Source organism: Hippopotamus amphibius, chromosome 1, assembly GCF_030028045.1.
Source record: "Hippopotamus amphibius kiboko isolate mHipAmp2 chromosome 1, mHipAmp2.hap2, whole genome shotgun sequence".
NCBI lineage: Eukaryota > Metazoa > Chordata > Mammalia > Artiodactyla > Hippopotamidae > Hippopotamus > Hippopotamus amphibius.
Genome location: NC_080186.1, coordinates 165,628,242 through 165,640,630, shown reverse-complemented (window position 1 = coordinate 165,640,630; position 12,389 = coordinate 165,628,242). Strand labels below are relative to the sequence as shown.

At 52.2% G+C, this 12,389-nt stretch overlaps 1 protein-coding gene across 16 annotated transcripts in view; it reads left to right on the top strand.

Moving 5' to 3' along the window:
- LOC130853148 (uncharacterized) overlaps positions 1 to 12,389 on the top strand; it is a 242,615-nt gene that overhangs the window by 84,326 nt on the left and 145,900 nt on the right. For all 16 annotated transcript variants that reach the window (XR_009053679.1, XR_009053684.1, XR_009053677.1 and 13 more), the window contains one exon: positions 1,855 to 2,060. Coding sequence is in view for 8 of the 16 variants with exons in the window: in XM_057734490.1 (XP_057590473.1) it covers positions 1,855 to 2,060 (206 nt within the window). In the remaining 8 variants the exon portion in view is untranslated. The remainder of the gene's footprint in view (positions 1 to 1,854; positions 2,061 to 12,389) is intronic.

Below are 12,389 nucleotides of genomic sequence, written 5' to 3'. Positions count from 1 at the left end.
TCCTACCCCAGGACCCTGACACATGCTCTTGACTCTTCCCAGACCACTTTCTGTCCTACCCATATTTGCATGGTTAACTATCACTTATCCCTTAGATGTCAACTTAACAGTTACTTCCAAAAAAGCCTTCCTTGATGCTCAGGCCAGCTCAGGTGCCTTTATTAAAACCTCTCCTAGGGACTTCCTAGGTGGCACAGCGGTTAAGAATCCACCTGCCAATGCAAGGGACATGGGTTCAAGCCCTGGTGTGGGAAGATCCCACATGCCTTGGAGCAACTAAGCCTGTGCACCACAACTATTGAGCCTGCGCTCTAGAGCCTGTGAGCCACAACTATTAAGCCCATGTGCCGTAACTACTGAAGCCCACGTGCCTAGAGCCTGTGCTCTGCAACAAGAGAAGCCACTGCAGTGAGGAGCCTGCGCACCGCAATGAAGAGCAGCCACTGCTTGCCGCAACCAGAGAAAGCCCATGTGCAGCAACGAAGACACAATGCAGCCAATAAATAAATAAATCAATTTAGAGAAAAAAAAAAATCTCTGCTAGACCAGAGTTCCTTTCCTTTAGAGTCCCTAGCTGAGTTTACAGTTAGGCATTCATTCATGAACATGGCTATTTGGCATCTGTCTTGACGTACCACCACATTATAAGCTCTAGGAGAGCAGGATTCTTGTTGGTTTAGTTCCCTATTTCATCCTGTGCCTAGCATCTTGCCTGACTCTCGGTAGGGACTCCATCCACCCCTGTGGGATGAGTATTTATCTCTGAGATTCAACAAGGACCAGAGCTTTCCCAGCCTGCCATTTAGGGGTGTCTTAAAGCCCAGGCCTACTTTCCTTGGCACCTTTTCTGTGATTGTGCTCCCTTTACTGCCCAGATCATTTTTGTGGGCAGGTTTGGTGTTTAGACCAGACAGGAGTCATTCATCAGATGCTTTACCATGAGGAGCTTTGTGCTTCTGAATGGCTGGTGTACTCAGTGTCTTTGTGGACAGGATTATACCCAAATGCTAGAAGGGCTCTTGCTATTTATAAGAACCCTGGGGTGAAAAAAAAAAGCAATCCTTTGGTAAGGCAAATAATTACCAGCTAATTGGTCCCTTTTGTGACTTCAGTTTGCTGTGTATACCAAAAGCTTTATTAACTACCTACTAGAGAAATGAGTGGCATTAGCTGACCAAAAAGTCTTTTGGAGAGTAGGGTCCAAGGGCCCTGGTGGTAATGGTGTCTTCTCAGTCAGCTGGCTCTACCTCCAAGTCTCAGAAGTGATGTCAAGGGCATTCAGTGATTCCCACAAATAAATTGTTACTATGTACAAACTCCCCAGTGAGTTGAAGAGCTAATTCTCTTTCTGCATCCCCCCCACCCCCAGTCTCCCATCTCAGATGTGTAACACCCTCTGGTAGCTCCAGTGCCTCAGTATTGATGGGTAAAAATGCCAACTGGTCAGGCAGGTGGTCCAGTGGGCAGCTTGGCCTGGGTTTTGTCCTGGTTTGTCACTGGCTGTCTGTGTAAGCTGCAGCATCCCTTCACCTGTTTGACCTGTCTTCCCCTGCCTGATGCATCACTTACAGGTGTGTGGGGCTCACTCTGAGAAAATGGGCTAGAGGTGCTTTGAAAAGTCTAACATTATTCAAATCCAAGGAACTCTGAGGATTGAAATAGACCACTTGGCAAATTCTAGTTTTCCATTGTGAAGATTTTTAAATGCTTGATCTTCTGTACCAATGTATGACCTTCTTGTATAGGTTCATCTACTTCTCTGGGCCTCAGTTTCCCCATCTGTGAAATAAGATGGGTTGATTCTGGGTTGGCAAATAGGAGAACTAAATGCTCTCTTCCTCTGTCCCCTCACAGGAAAGTCAGACATCACTAATGAATGCCGAGAATGTGGTCCTTCTGAGCAGAGCGCCATGGATAGACAGCCAGGGCTACTCTATCCAGGCTTACATCGGTGGCAAAGCTATTTGCCAGTCATGAAGAGCGAATCCTCACAAATCAAGTTTGACATGTCTATGGGAGAATCAAGGCCCGGGGAGCTTGACTTGCCCCAGACTTGGGAGGTAAGTGCACCTGTGAACTTACAGCCGGCTTTGGGGAGGGGTTTTGGGAGGTTTCTCATGTTTGCCATGTGCTGAACAGGTCCAACTCAGGGCCAAAATGGGCCCTCCTTGTGTTTCAAAGGCATCACTTTTTTCCTCTGCCCTCCTTACAGGAGGCCCTGTGACTTTGTCCTCTCTCAGGGGTCTCTGTGTCTGTGTTCGTATGTTCACCTGTCTCCCCTCCTGGGGTGGCCACAGCAGACCCCGATAAGGATTCTGCCAGTCTCCATGGAAGCAGATCCATGGCCGTGTCCCTCCCTGGGCCTGGGGCTGAGCACCCTCCTGGAAACAGGTATTTGGGGCCGTGAGCCCCAGGAGGCGCCATCCTTTCTTTAGATGTGAGCGGTTTCCCATCTTGTGGGGAGGTTTTCTGCCCAGGGGTGCCCCAGGCAGAGGAGTGAGAACAGAGAGTTATTTTGCGGGGAGGGGCTGGGGAGGCTGTGCCGCGTCAGGGAGCGTAGGCGAGTGGCTCCGGGCTCTCCGTCCCCTGCCCCCTCCCTCCACTGTCGGGCCCCCGTGCAGGCGGGCACTGGGGAAGGAAGGGCCGGCCAGAGGGGCCCTGAGCTGAGTTTAGGAGTGGGCGCTGAGTGGGCAATGCGACGTTTGGCACGGGCTCCCGAGGGCGGCAGGTGCCGCTGAGACAGCACTCTGGGTGGTGGGTGGGGGCTGGGCTGGGCCTGGGGCAGAGGCCTGCTTGCTCGGGGCCCACCTCCCCCTTCGGAACAGAGCGGTGCAGGTGCTGTGGGAGAGGCAAAGGTCCTCTCTGGTCTCTGTGCCTTTCTCATCCCATTCTCTGATTTTATTCTTTCTAGTTTGCTTAAGAAATTGACGTAACGAAGACATTAGGCGGCCCAGTAGGCCAGATCCCAAATGTGACCTCCAAACCCCGGATGCAGGTGCCCCTCCCCCGCTGCTCGGGCGTGTCTCCAGGGCCAGGTGCCCCCTGCTTGTGCATTCTGGGCGCCTCAGACAGGCACTTTCCTCCCACGTGCTCATGCCGTTTAGCAAATTCATCTGGGGGCGAGCTCGGCGACGAGGTCCGGGCGAGAGAAAGACGAGTCTTTTCTTCTTAACTGTCCCCGGGACGCCTCGAGCAGGCTTGGAGGATTCTCACTAATCTAATCCCTGTCAGAGAAGGAACGATAAAACAATTCAGGCTTTAGAAGCCAAATCCCCTTCTCGCGCTCACACTACTTCTCTCTCTCCTGAACGGTTTTCCCTCCTTTGTGATGAAGCCGAGGTTCAGCTTCTCGGTAAGGGTTTCCGTGGATAAGGATTTCATATTTCACTCTTCCATTTTTCATATTTAAATTTGCTTTACTCTCCGGTTTGACTTTCCACTGACCCTTGAAGAATTGGTGTATTTTAAGGAGGGGGAAGAGATCTCATTATAGGAAATGAGAAAAATGGGGCAGAGTTTTAAAACTTTTAATGACTAAAACACAGTGTTCCAAGTCAGTATTGCACTGGGGTTGAAGTCACTGTTTGGTTACAAGTCTTTAGGTCTAAACGGGGTTGATGACATCTGTTTAATTTTAGATGTCTGGAATACATTCTGAAAATAATGAAATCCAAATGTATGACCAAATTAGAGAACAATTTTATCTGCGACAAAGAAGTTTTTAAAATAAGAGCAAACATTTCCACCAAACAAAACTTTAAAGGACCCATCAAACCTTTGGTCATCTTGCCTCGACTTTTCCCAGTGGGTCTCCATGGTTGAGAGAATTCTGTGTGTGAACCAGACGTTATTATGTAATTTTATACCCATTTTCCTGTCCTTTCTCTGGGCGTGCGCTCCGTGCTGTCAGCCGTGGAGAGACCATATTTGGGGAAGTGAGGACCCTTTACAGCAAAGCTTCACTGATGAAGCAAAGGGCACTTATCACAAACACCTGGGGGGACACATACAGCTGTTATGTAATAAGCTGAATAGCTTGGGTGGGGCCCTGGGGAAAAATTAATTAAAATAATGCAAAGGCCTTGCTGTTGGGGCAGGCCGTTACCCCAGGCATCAGGAGAGTCGAGGAGTATTTCTGACTCTCACATGTCTGGTGTAACTGGGGCAAGTCCCTGACCCTTTCTGGGCCTGGCTTTTTCCATCTGCATGAGGAGCTCAGGGATTCTGGGAGGCTTGTTGGGGTTGGCCTCTTTCCAGGAAGATTGTGTTGTGGTGAGGGTCCCCTACTATTGAAATGTGCACTGAACAATTCCTCACACCCTCCCTAGAAGCCCAGCATCTAGGATGATGTGGAGACTCTGCCCGGAGGATCTCTTTATTGTCCTCATCCCTGGAAGTCCTATGAAGGTGGTGTTGGCTGACCAACATTCTATGTCCACCCCATGCTGCCAGGGAGTCCAGTGTCCAGCCATCTCCTCCATCCTTGGCGAGACTTTCATGTAAAGACAAGAAGTGAATTATGGTCAGAGTTTTGCCTGATGTCTTAAAACATTTGGTTACTTGGCAAGGTAATTCTGCCCTTCCCGGGTATTTGTACCTTCCAAATACTTGTAGACTCTTACCTCTGTGCCTTGTCCCACCCCTCCAATGTCAGTTCAAGTCTCTCCCTGAGAACCAGCCCCTTCTCTGTTGAGTTCCCCCAGCGCTCCTGCCCAAGGCCATTTGGCCAGGTCAGCCAGCCCAGGGTCAGCTCCCTGAACCATGGCCCCACGCACCATTGTCTAGACGTTTTCCACATGGGTTAGGCTATCTGTGGACATCCCAGAGACGGGAGAAGGTTTCCCAAGTGCTCGCCCATGATCAGTGACCACAGGCATACCTGGAAATGGGGCTTATCTGCCTGCGCTGCCCAGGCTAAAGTGCCTGGGCTGAAGCTTGGGCTCAGTGAGGCTTCCAAGCTAGACTGGCCTCTGCAGAAATGAGCAGGTTGAGGTGCTGGCTGCTGTGGACAGATGGTAGGTGGATGGATAATGCTGAAGTCAGCCCAGACCTGCCCAGGCTCTGTACATTTTGTCTGTTGGCCTCTTCCTCGCGCCATCTGGCCCTTTCTCAGGACTTTGCTTTGCTGCTGGTGCCCCCACTGTCTGGGAGGCATCCTTAGCTGTGCTCTGGGCAGAGATGGAGGATGATCTGATGGTGGTGATATTTGGCAGGTGTATTTGGGCACATTTGTGGGGATTCCAGAGGCTCCGTTATCAAGGGACATGGGCTCTGTTACCTCAAAGACAGTGGGCTGAGGTCAGCTAGCTGAGAGGCATAGGAGTAGGGGGAACAGAGTGGCACCTCCAATGGCAGGTAGCTGTGGAGGAGCTGTGGGTCTCTAGGGACCTGGTGGGAGTTTCATTTAGGTCTGGGTGGTGGTGGGTGGAGAGCACAGAGCACCGGCGTGGGATGCTCCATGTGACCTTGGGCCAGCCAGAAACCTTGCTGGGCCTCGGCTCAAAATCTGTGAAATGTGAAGGCTGATACCAACCTGATAGGCTTATGGTGCAGCCCAGATCATAAAACAGAATTGAAAATGATTGTAAAGATGGCACTTTGTGAAGTCTGGATGAGTATGAAGAATTTGAATTTTTGTTGGCACTGATAGAGATACAAAAGGAGTATTGATGATAAGTCCATCCCTATTGTTTTTTTTGTTTTGTTTTGTTTTTTTAAGCCACTCAGGACAGAGTGGTTGAAAGAACATGGACATAGGAGTCAGGCTATTGGATTTCCGGGTCTCTTGTCCCTCACTCTCTGTGTGGCCCTGGGGCCGAGTTCTGCATGTCTTTGGGTCTTAGTGTCCCCATGTGCATAGAGGGGCCAGTACTCCTCACTCTTGTTTTCCTCCCTGGGCTGCTTAGAGGCTGGGGCGCGGGCAGTGGTGGTGATGTGAGCAAGTGCTTTTGTAGGCTGGAAGCACCGTGGGAACGGGTTCGGCTGGTGCTGCTGGCGTGGGTTGCTGGGGAGGACATTCAGGCCCAGACGTCTTGGTGCAACTCTGAGGACCAACTTATACCCCATGGATTACCCTGAGCTGGAGGTTTCCCTGTGGCCCAGGCACAACTTGTCAGGTAACGAGGCTGCGGACCTCGGTCCCTAACTTTTTGTCTGGCAGTGAGGGGCTGAGTGGACCCCAAGTTTGTTGTATCTATAATTAGAACTCAGACTTTGCAGGTATTAAGTGTGGCTTAATGTTTTAACTGTGGCACAATAGGTTTACAGCATCAGGGCTGTGTCTAGCTACTTGGTAGACTAAAGGCATCAAGAGGCATAGTCACCGTTTTGCATATATGTATCAGAAGGGAACCCTGGGGGCCAGGCTTGGTGCTGGGTTTTTACAATTTTTAAATTTTTTAGTAGCTTTAGTTTTAATAGAGCAGTTATAGGTTCCCAGCAAAATTGAGGGGAAGTACAGAGAGTTTCCATATACTCCACCCCTCCCCAGACCCCCCACATAGCCTCCTCCATTATCAGTATCCCACACCAGAGTGGTACATTGTTGTAATTAATTAACCTACATTGACACATCATGATCACCCAGAGCCCGCAGTTTACATTGGGGTCCACTCTTATTGTTGTATGTTGTATGGGTTTGCATAAATGTTTAATGATCTGATTCTACCATTATAGTATCAGACAGAGTCGTTTCACTGCCTTTAAGATGCTCTGTGCTCCACCTATTCATCCCTTCCCTCCCCCATCCCCTGGCAACCACTGATCTTTTTACTGTCTTCAGAGAGGCGAAGAGACCTACCTGCTCAGGTCCCTTGGCCATAAGTGGGGAGCCAGGATTTGAGCCCTGGCTGTCTTCCTGCAGAGCTGGTGCTGCAGAGCAAAGGCTGCCTACTTGGCATTTCATCCTCAGGCCAGGGCAGGCATGGCCTAGGGCAGCGTGGGCAATGGGGAGATGGGAGTGGTGGCTGAGGCTTGGGGGGGGCAAGACAGCCACTGTGCTTCCCACTCCTCTTCACCTCCACCCCTGAGCTCTGACATAATCAGGACACTGATCTTTACCATGTGGACACAGGGTCTTGTGGGAAAGGCCAGGGTCTTGGGGGAGGTTGGATGGGTGATGGGAAGTGGGCTAAAGAGATGGGAGGACTTATGACATTAGGCCAGTCACTTATGTCATGGTGGCTGAGCATCGGGGCTGGGCCAGGTGTTGTATTGGATACTGGGGACACAGCAGAAAGTGACAGATGAGGTCCCTGCCTCCTGGGGCTCCCACTCTGGTGAGAGACACAGATAGCACACGTATATTAATAAACAAGGAAATTGTCAGAGATGACAAGTACACTGCAAAGTATTAAAACGGGTGATGTGATGGACAACTCTTTTAAACTGGGTAGTCAGGGACGGCTTCCCCACGGAGGTGACAGTTTGGCTGAGATCTGCATGACAAGGAATCAGCTGTGAGAAAATGAGTGGAAAGCATTACAGGCAGATGACACTGCAAGTGCAAAGGCCCTGGGGTTGAACAAGACTGGTGTGTTGAAGATGTAGAATGGACAATACAGCTGGATTTAGGAATCCAGAAGGGTGTGGTAAAGGATGATATGGGTGAGATAAAGTTCAGATCCTATGGGGCTGTATGGGGCAATGTCTAGGAATTTGAATATAATTACAAGTACAGTGGGAGGCTGTGGTGGTGGCTTTGGATTTGTGTTTCAAAAAGATCCCTTTGACCACTGAAGGGACAGTGAATTGTAAGGAGCAGAGGTGAAGATGGGAGGTCAGTTAGGCTAGTGCAGGAGTCCAGGTACCAAATGGTGATGGTGTAGGCTGGCGGGGCATGGTGGGGATGGAGAGACACGGGTGGCTCTAGGTATGTGTTGAGGGTATAGGCAGTAGGATTTTCTGATGGATCGGCACTCCGTCCACAGAGTTACTCAAGCTGAGAGTTACGCCTAACTTCCCTGTTTGTCTCAGCCCCACAGTCATTTGCTGAGATGGGGGAGGAACAGAGGAAGAGCAGGTTTGGGGGAGTGGGAATCAGGAGTGCAGTTTGGGACTTGTTACGTTTGAGAGGCCTGTTAGGCAGGCAAGTGATGACGCCGAGTTTGCTGTCAGGTGTGCGGAGCCCAGAGGAGGGCCAGGGCTGGACATAGACATTTTGCATCATGGGTGTGGAATTTAGAGCCACAGGACTGGGTGAGCTGGTGGGTGAAGAGAGAGAAGAGAAGAGGGCTCAGAGACCAGGGACAGGGCAGTCGTAGATGTGGGGGGAAACAGCCAGGGCAACGGGGAAGGTACAGCCAGGCGGGTGGGAGGGAAACCAGGCGTGTCGGGAGAGGCTGCGGAGGGTGGGCTTTGACCCCCTGAAGTGTTGGTGGCCTGGTGAGAGCCACTGCAGCGGGGAGGCGGGGAGCTGTGAGAGAAGACAGATCCGACTCCCCCATAGCTCTCGAGGTGGTTTGCCAAAATGGGCAGCAGTGAAACCGGGTGGCACTTTGAGAGGGATGTGGAGGTCAAGGCAGGGTTTTTTTAGACGTAGGAAAAAATATAACACGTTTGTATGCTGATGTGAATGATGCAGGAGGAAGCAGAAGTTTAATGATGCTGAGGGAGGGGTCCTTGGCAGGAGCGGTGTCTTTGGGAGGGTTCAGGAGGTGGGACTTGGTGTCAAAGGCAGGAGCTGACCTCGAATAGGAGCAGGGGTGTTTTCTTCATGCCTGGTTGCTGGAGGGAAGGCAGACAGGGTGGATTTAGTGGCAGGGTCTCTCTGGTTCTGTGACCCCAGGTGGCTGTCCCCAGACCAGACGTCTGTCCTGATCCTTCTGCGCATCTGACTCCCGAGGCCTCCAGCCGTGTGCCTCTGAGCACACTCGTCTTTTCTCACCTTTGCTCCCCATTTTATCTACTTCCACTGCTTTCTGTGTTCCGCCCCTTCTTCCCCAGCCTACCCTTTAGCCCCTTCCTGCTCCTCCTCATCCATATGTTGTTTTTTCGCTACCATTTCTTCAGTGGGATCTTAGGGAAGCCACCTGAACTGTCCATGCCTCAGTTTCCTTATCTAAAAACCGGGGATCATAACAGCACCCTCCTGAGAGGGCTGCTGGGTTTAATGAGGTGAGGTGTGCAAAGAGTTGAATACAACAGCATGCACATAGTAGGTGTTTAAGAAGAGGGGCTTGCTGCTGGTGATGATGCTTTGCACTCCTGTTTCCCGGGACTGTGCAGCTGGTTGCCCGGGGGGTCCCTCCAGCTCTGCCAGGCATGGGCAAAGGTGCCCCCCACCCCACCCCGCCTCTCCCAGGCTCAGCTCTTCACGTGCTGCTGCTTACATTTTCCCACAAACCCATTCATCTTTGGCTGTAAGGTTACAAGGCTTTGAAAATGAATTTTAAAAATTATACTCTTCTGACCCTTTAAACTTCATTTTAAATCCCCCTAGTGCCTTAATGAAGCTCAGGCTATTCTGGGCCTCTTGGAGAAGTGAGGCTGACAGTGCCTTTTGAATTTACATAAAAACATAGGCACGCACATGGACCCAAATATGTATCTGTATAATTAAGAATAAAAATCATAATCCCCTAAGTGGGCTGTGCTAGTGAGCATCAGGTTTAATAGGGGATTAGGAGGAGGAATTAAAGGTGCCCAAGGGGTACACAGAGAGACTTCAAACACCTTTCGGAGAACAAATTAACGTGGTTTTCAGAAATCATTTTCCGAGGGCGGCGGAGGGTTTCCCCCGGCTTCCCTGCTTTCTTTTGAAATGTATTTTTAACACTTGTATAAACAGTTTGGGCCTGTGACATGGGGCTTCCTGTGCTCCCTTCATTAGCTGGTGTCTCTGGGAGAAGAATTCAGCTCATTATCTGGCGTTTTGATCTTCCTGGCGGGGCTGTAGCTGCTGGGTCCGGCCTGGGGCACCCTTTGCTCTTTCCTGCTGCCCGGTGGTGTGGAACCCGTGGGTGTGTGCGTCGGCCTGTTTCCACATCTACCCACTCAAGCCTGGCTTCTGGGCGGTGCCCTCAGTTCCTGGAGAATGGGACTCCTCAGGCAGAGGGCAGTGGCCTGGAGGCTGGGCCTACCTCAGGCTCATCGGAGAAGCTGGCAGAATTGGCCTTCAGTGCCCGGCCTCCTCAGGCCCCTGTGTTTATTTCCCGTTCCGCTCTCCTCACGTACATCTGCAGTTGAATGCGTGGCCTCTGCAGGTACAGAGTTCCGCATCACTGGAGGTATTCAAGCAGTGTCCTGGCGTACGTTTTGTGCCCACCTGTGGAGTAGACCTGAATGGGCATTAAAGTTCCTCATAAACCCGAGATTCTGTGATTCATGCTTTACGAGTGGAGTCTGAGCTGGGCCACGCTGAACCTTTACAGTCACAAGGATCCCTGTGATAGAAGATACAACACCTGGCTCCAGACAGTCAGCACCAGCGACCCCTGTTCTGCTGTCCTTGCCCGGGGCAAAGGAGACGGTGCCCTGTTCTCTCCGGAGGTTCCAGGCTTATGTACAGTCATAGGGGTTCCTCTACAGATTTGATCCTGCAGGGACTTGGGACAAATTGTGTCTATCTGAGGGTCCCTTTTAAAGCTTCCTTTCTTCCTGTGTAAAATGGGGGTAATAAATTATAGTAGATACAACGTATGAAGCCCTTATTGTGTGCCTGAAGCACTTTATTGCTTGTAACTATTCAGGAGGAGGTACTATTGTTGCTCCTACTTTGCAGAGGTGGAGACCGAGGCCCGGGGAGTTGAACTCACTTGCCCAAGGCCACAGCTAGTAAGTGATGTGTAATAACATCTGATAACCATCTGCTGGGGGTATGCTGCGCTCTTCACAGGGAAGTGGAGGTGACCCCTCGGCCGGGAAACCGAGAGGGTGCAGCCCAGCCTGGCTCTTGACCTCCTGGGAAGGCTCAGTGAGAGGAGCACCTCACAGCGTGGTTGGTGCCGTGTCCAAGGCTGGCAGGGCGCACACGGTGAGTGTGGCGTTGCCTTCCCTACAGAGAGGAGCGCGGGCTCGTGAGTGGCCTGCAGGCTGGGCTGCTGGGCGTGCCATCTTCTGGAAGCTGTCCTCACCTTTGCACATGGGCTGGCAGCTGGAGGTGAGCCCTGAGGCTGATTCACACTGAGTTCACATCAGGCCACTTGCCCACTACATGCCTCTACTTCTGCCCCTGCTGGGCAGGTGCCAGTTAAGAAGGAGGAGAGAACTTCCTTATCCCGAGGGACGGGGGTCATAGAAAGGGAGGGAGTGCTTATTTCCCTGATGGGTGAGCGAGGACACGGAGAGGACCTGGCTGCGTCCCGCTCACGTAGGCCTGCTTCTCCCTGGCCCTGCGCGCCAGCCTCCCCTCCCCCACCACAGGCTGCCTGCCCTGCTCTCACAGCCGGCTTTGGTCTCAGGGCGCAGCGCCGGGAGCCGCGGTCACCGGCAGTGGGCTGCCGGGCGGGAGCAGGAGCTTTCCGCTGAGCTCACGGGTCTGGCTTCACCGAGGCGGTTGAACCTTGACGCGCGGGAGGATGTCTAGTGGCAGAGCAGGGGTGAGCGTGGCGTTGATGCAACCCCTGAGCCGCGTGTGGCGCTGAGCGCGCAGCACACGTGCCCCTGCTCCTTGCTCATGCCTGTGCCGCCACCTGCCTTTTCTCGGTGAGGGAACACAGGAGGGGAAACGACTTGCCCAAGGTCACACCGCTGCATGTGACGTCAGGACAGGAGCATGCCCACGCGCTCTCCCCTTGAGAAGCTGGGGGAAAGTGTGATGTGTGGAAGGACCTGGTGGGTTTGGTGAACAGCTGGAGGGAGAGGATGGGAGAGAGGAGGCAGCAAGACGTGAGGCGGGGGTTGATGGTCGTGATGGAGTGTGTGCCCAGAAGGTCAAGGGCCTCCTCCAGGAGTGTGCTCATAAGTGTTTAACCAGCTATCCAGGAAGGGGAAAAAAAAAAAAAAGCCCCTATTTGAAGTGTTTGCTCATTTCCATGGTGTAAGTACTTCTGCCATGGCCCACGTCAAGTCATCCATGGGATGGCACTAAGTGCAAGTGCTTGTGAGCCAGCGTGAGCGGCCCTCCGCGTCCCCGTGGCTCACGTCTCTCTGGCTCTGGTGTTTGGGATTTATTTGGGAGCCGGTGGAGAGGTCCCAGGAGGAGAGGCGACATCTTGGGGTTGGCTCACGCTGGGAAAAGAGGCTGGAGAACACGGCCAATTACGAAGCCACTGCTGACCCTTGCAGGCGGGAGGGGGCAGAGCTCGGGGCAGGCAGGGCTGGGTGGGGTCCTTGAAAGGGAAGGGCCAGATCCCATCACATTCAGTGAAGTAAATGTCTGCCTCTGTGGGAAACCTCAAGGGTCTCTTGCTCTAAAAATGCTCGTCTCGGTGGGAGGCTTCTGGAGGCAT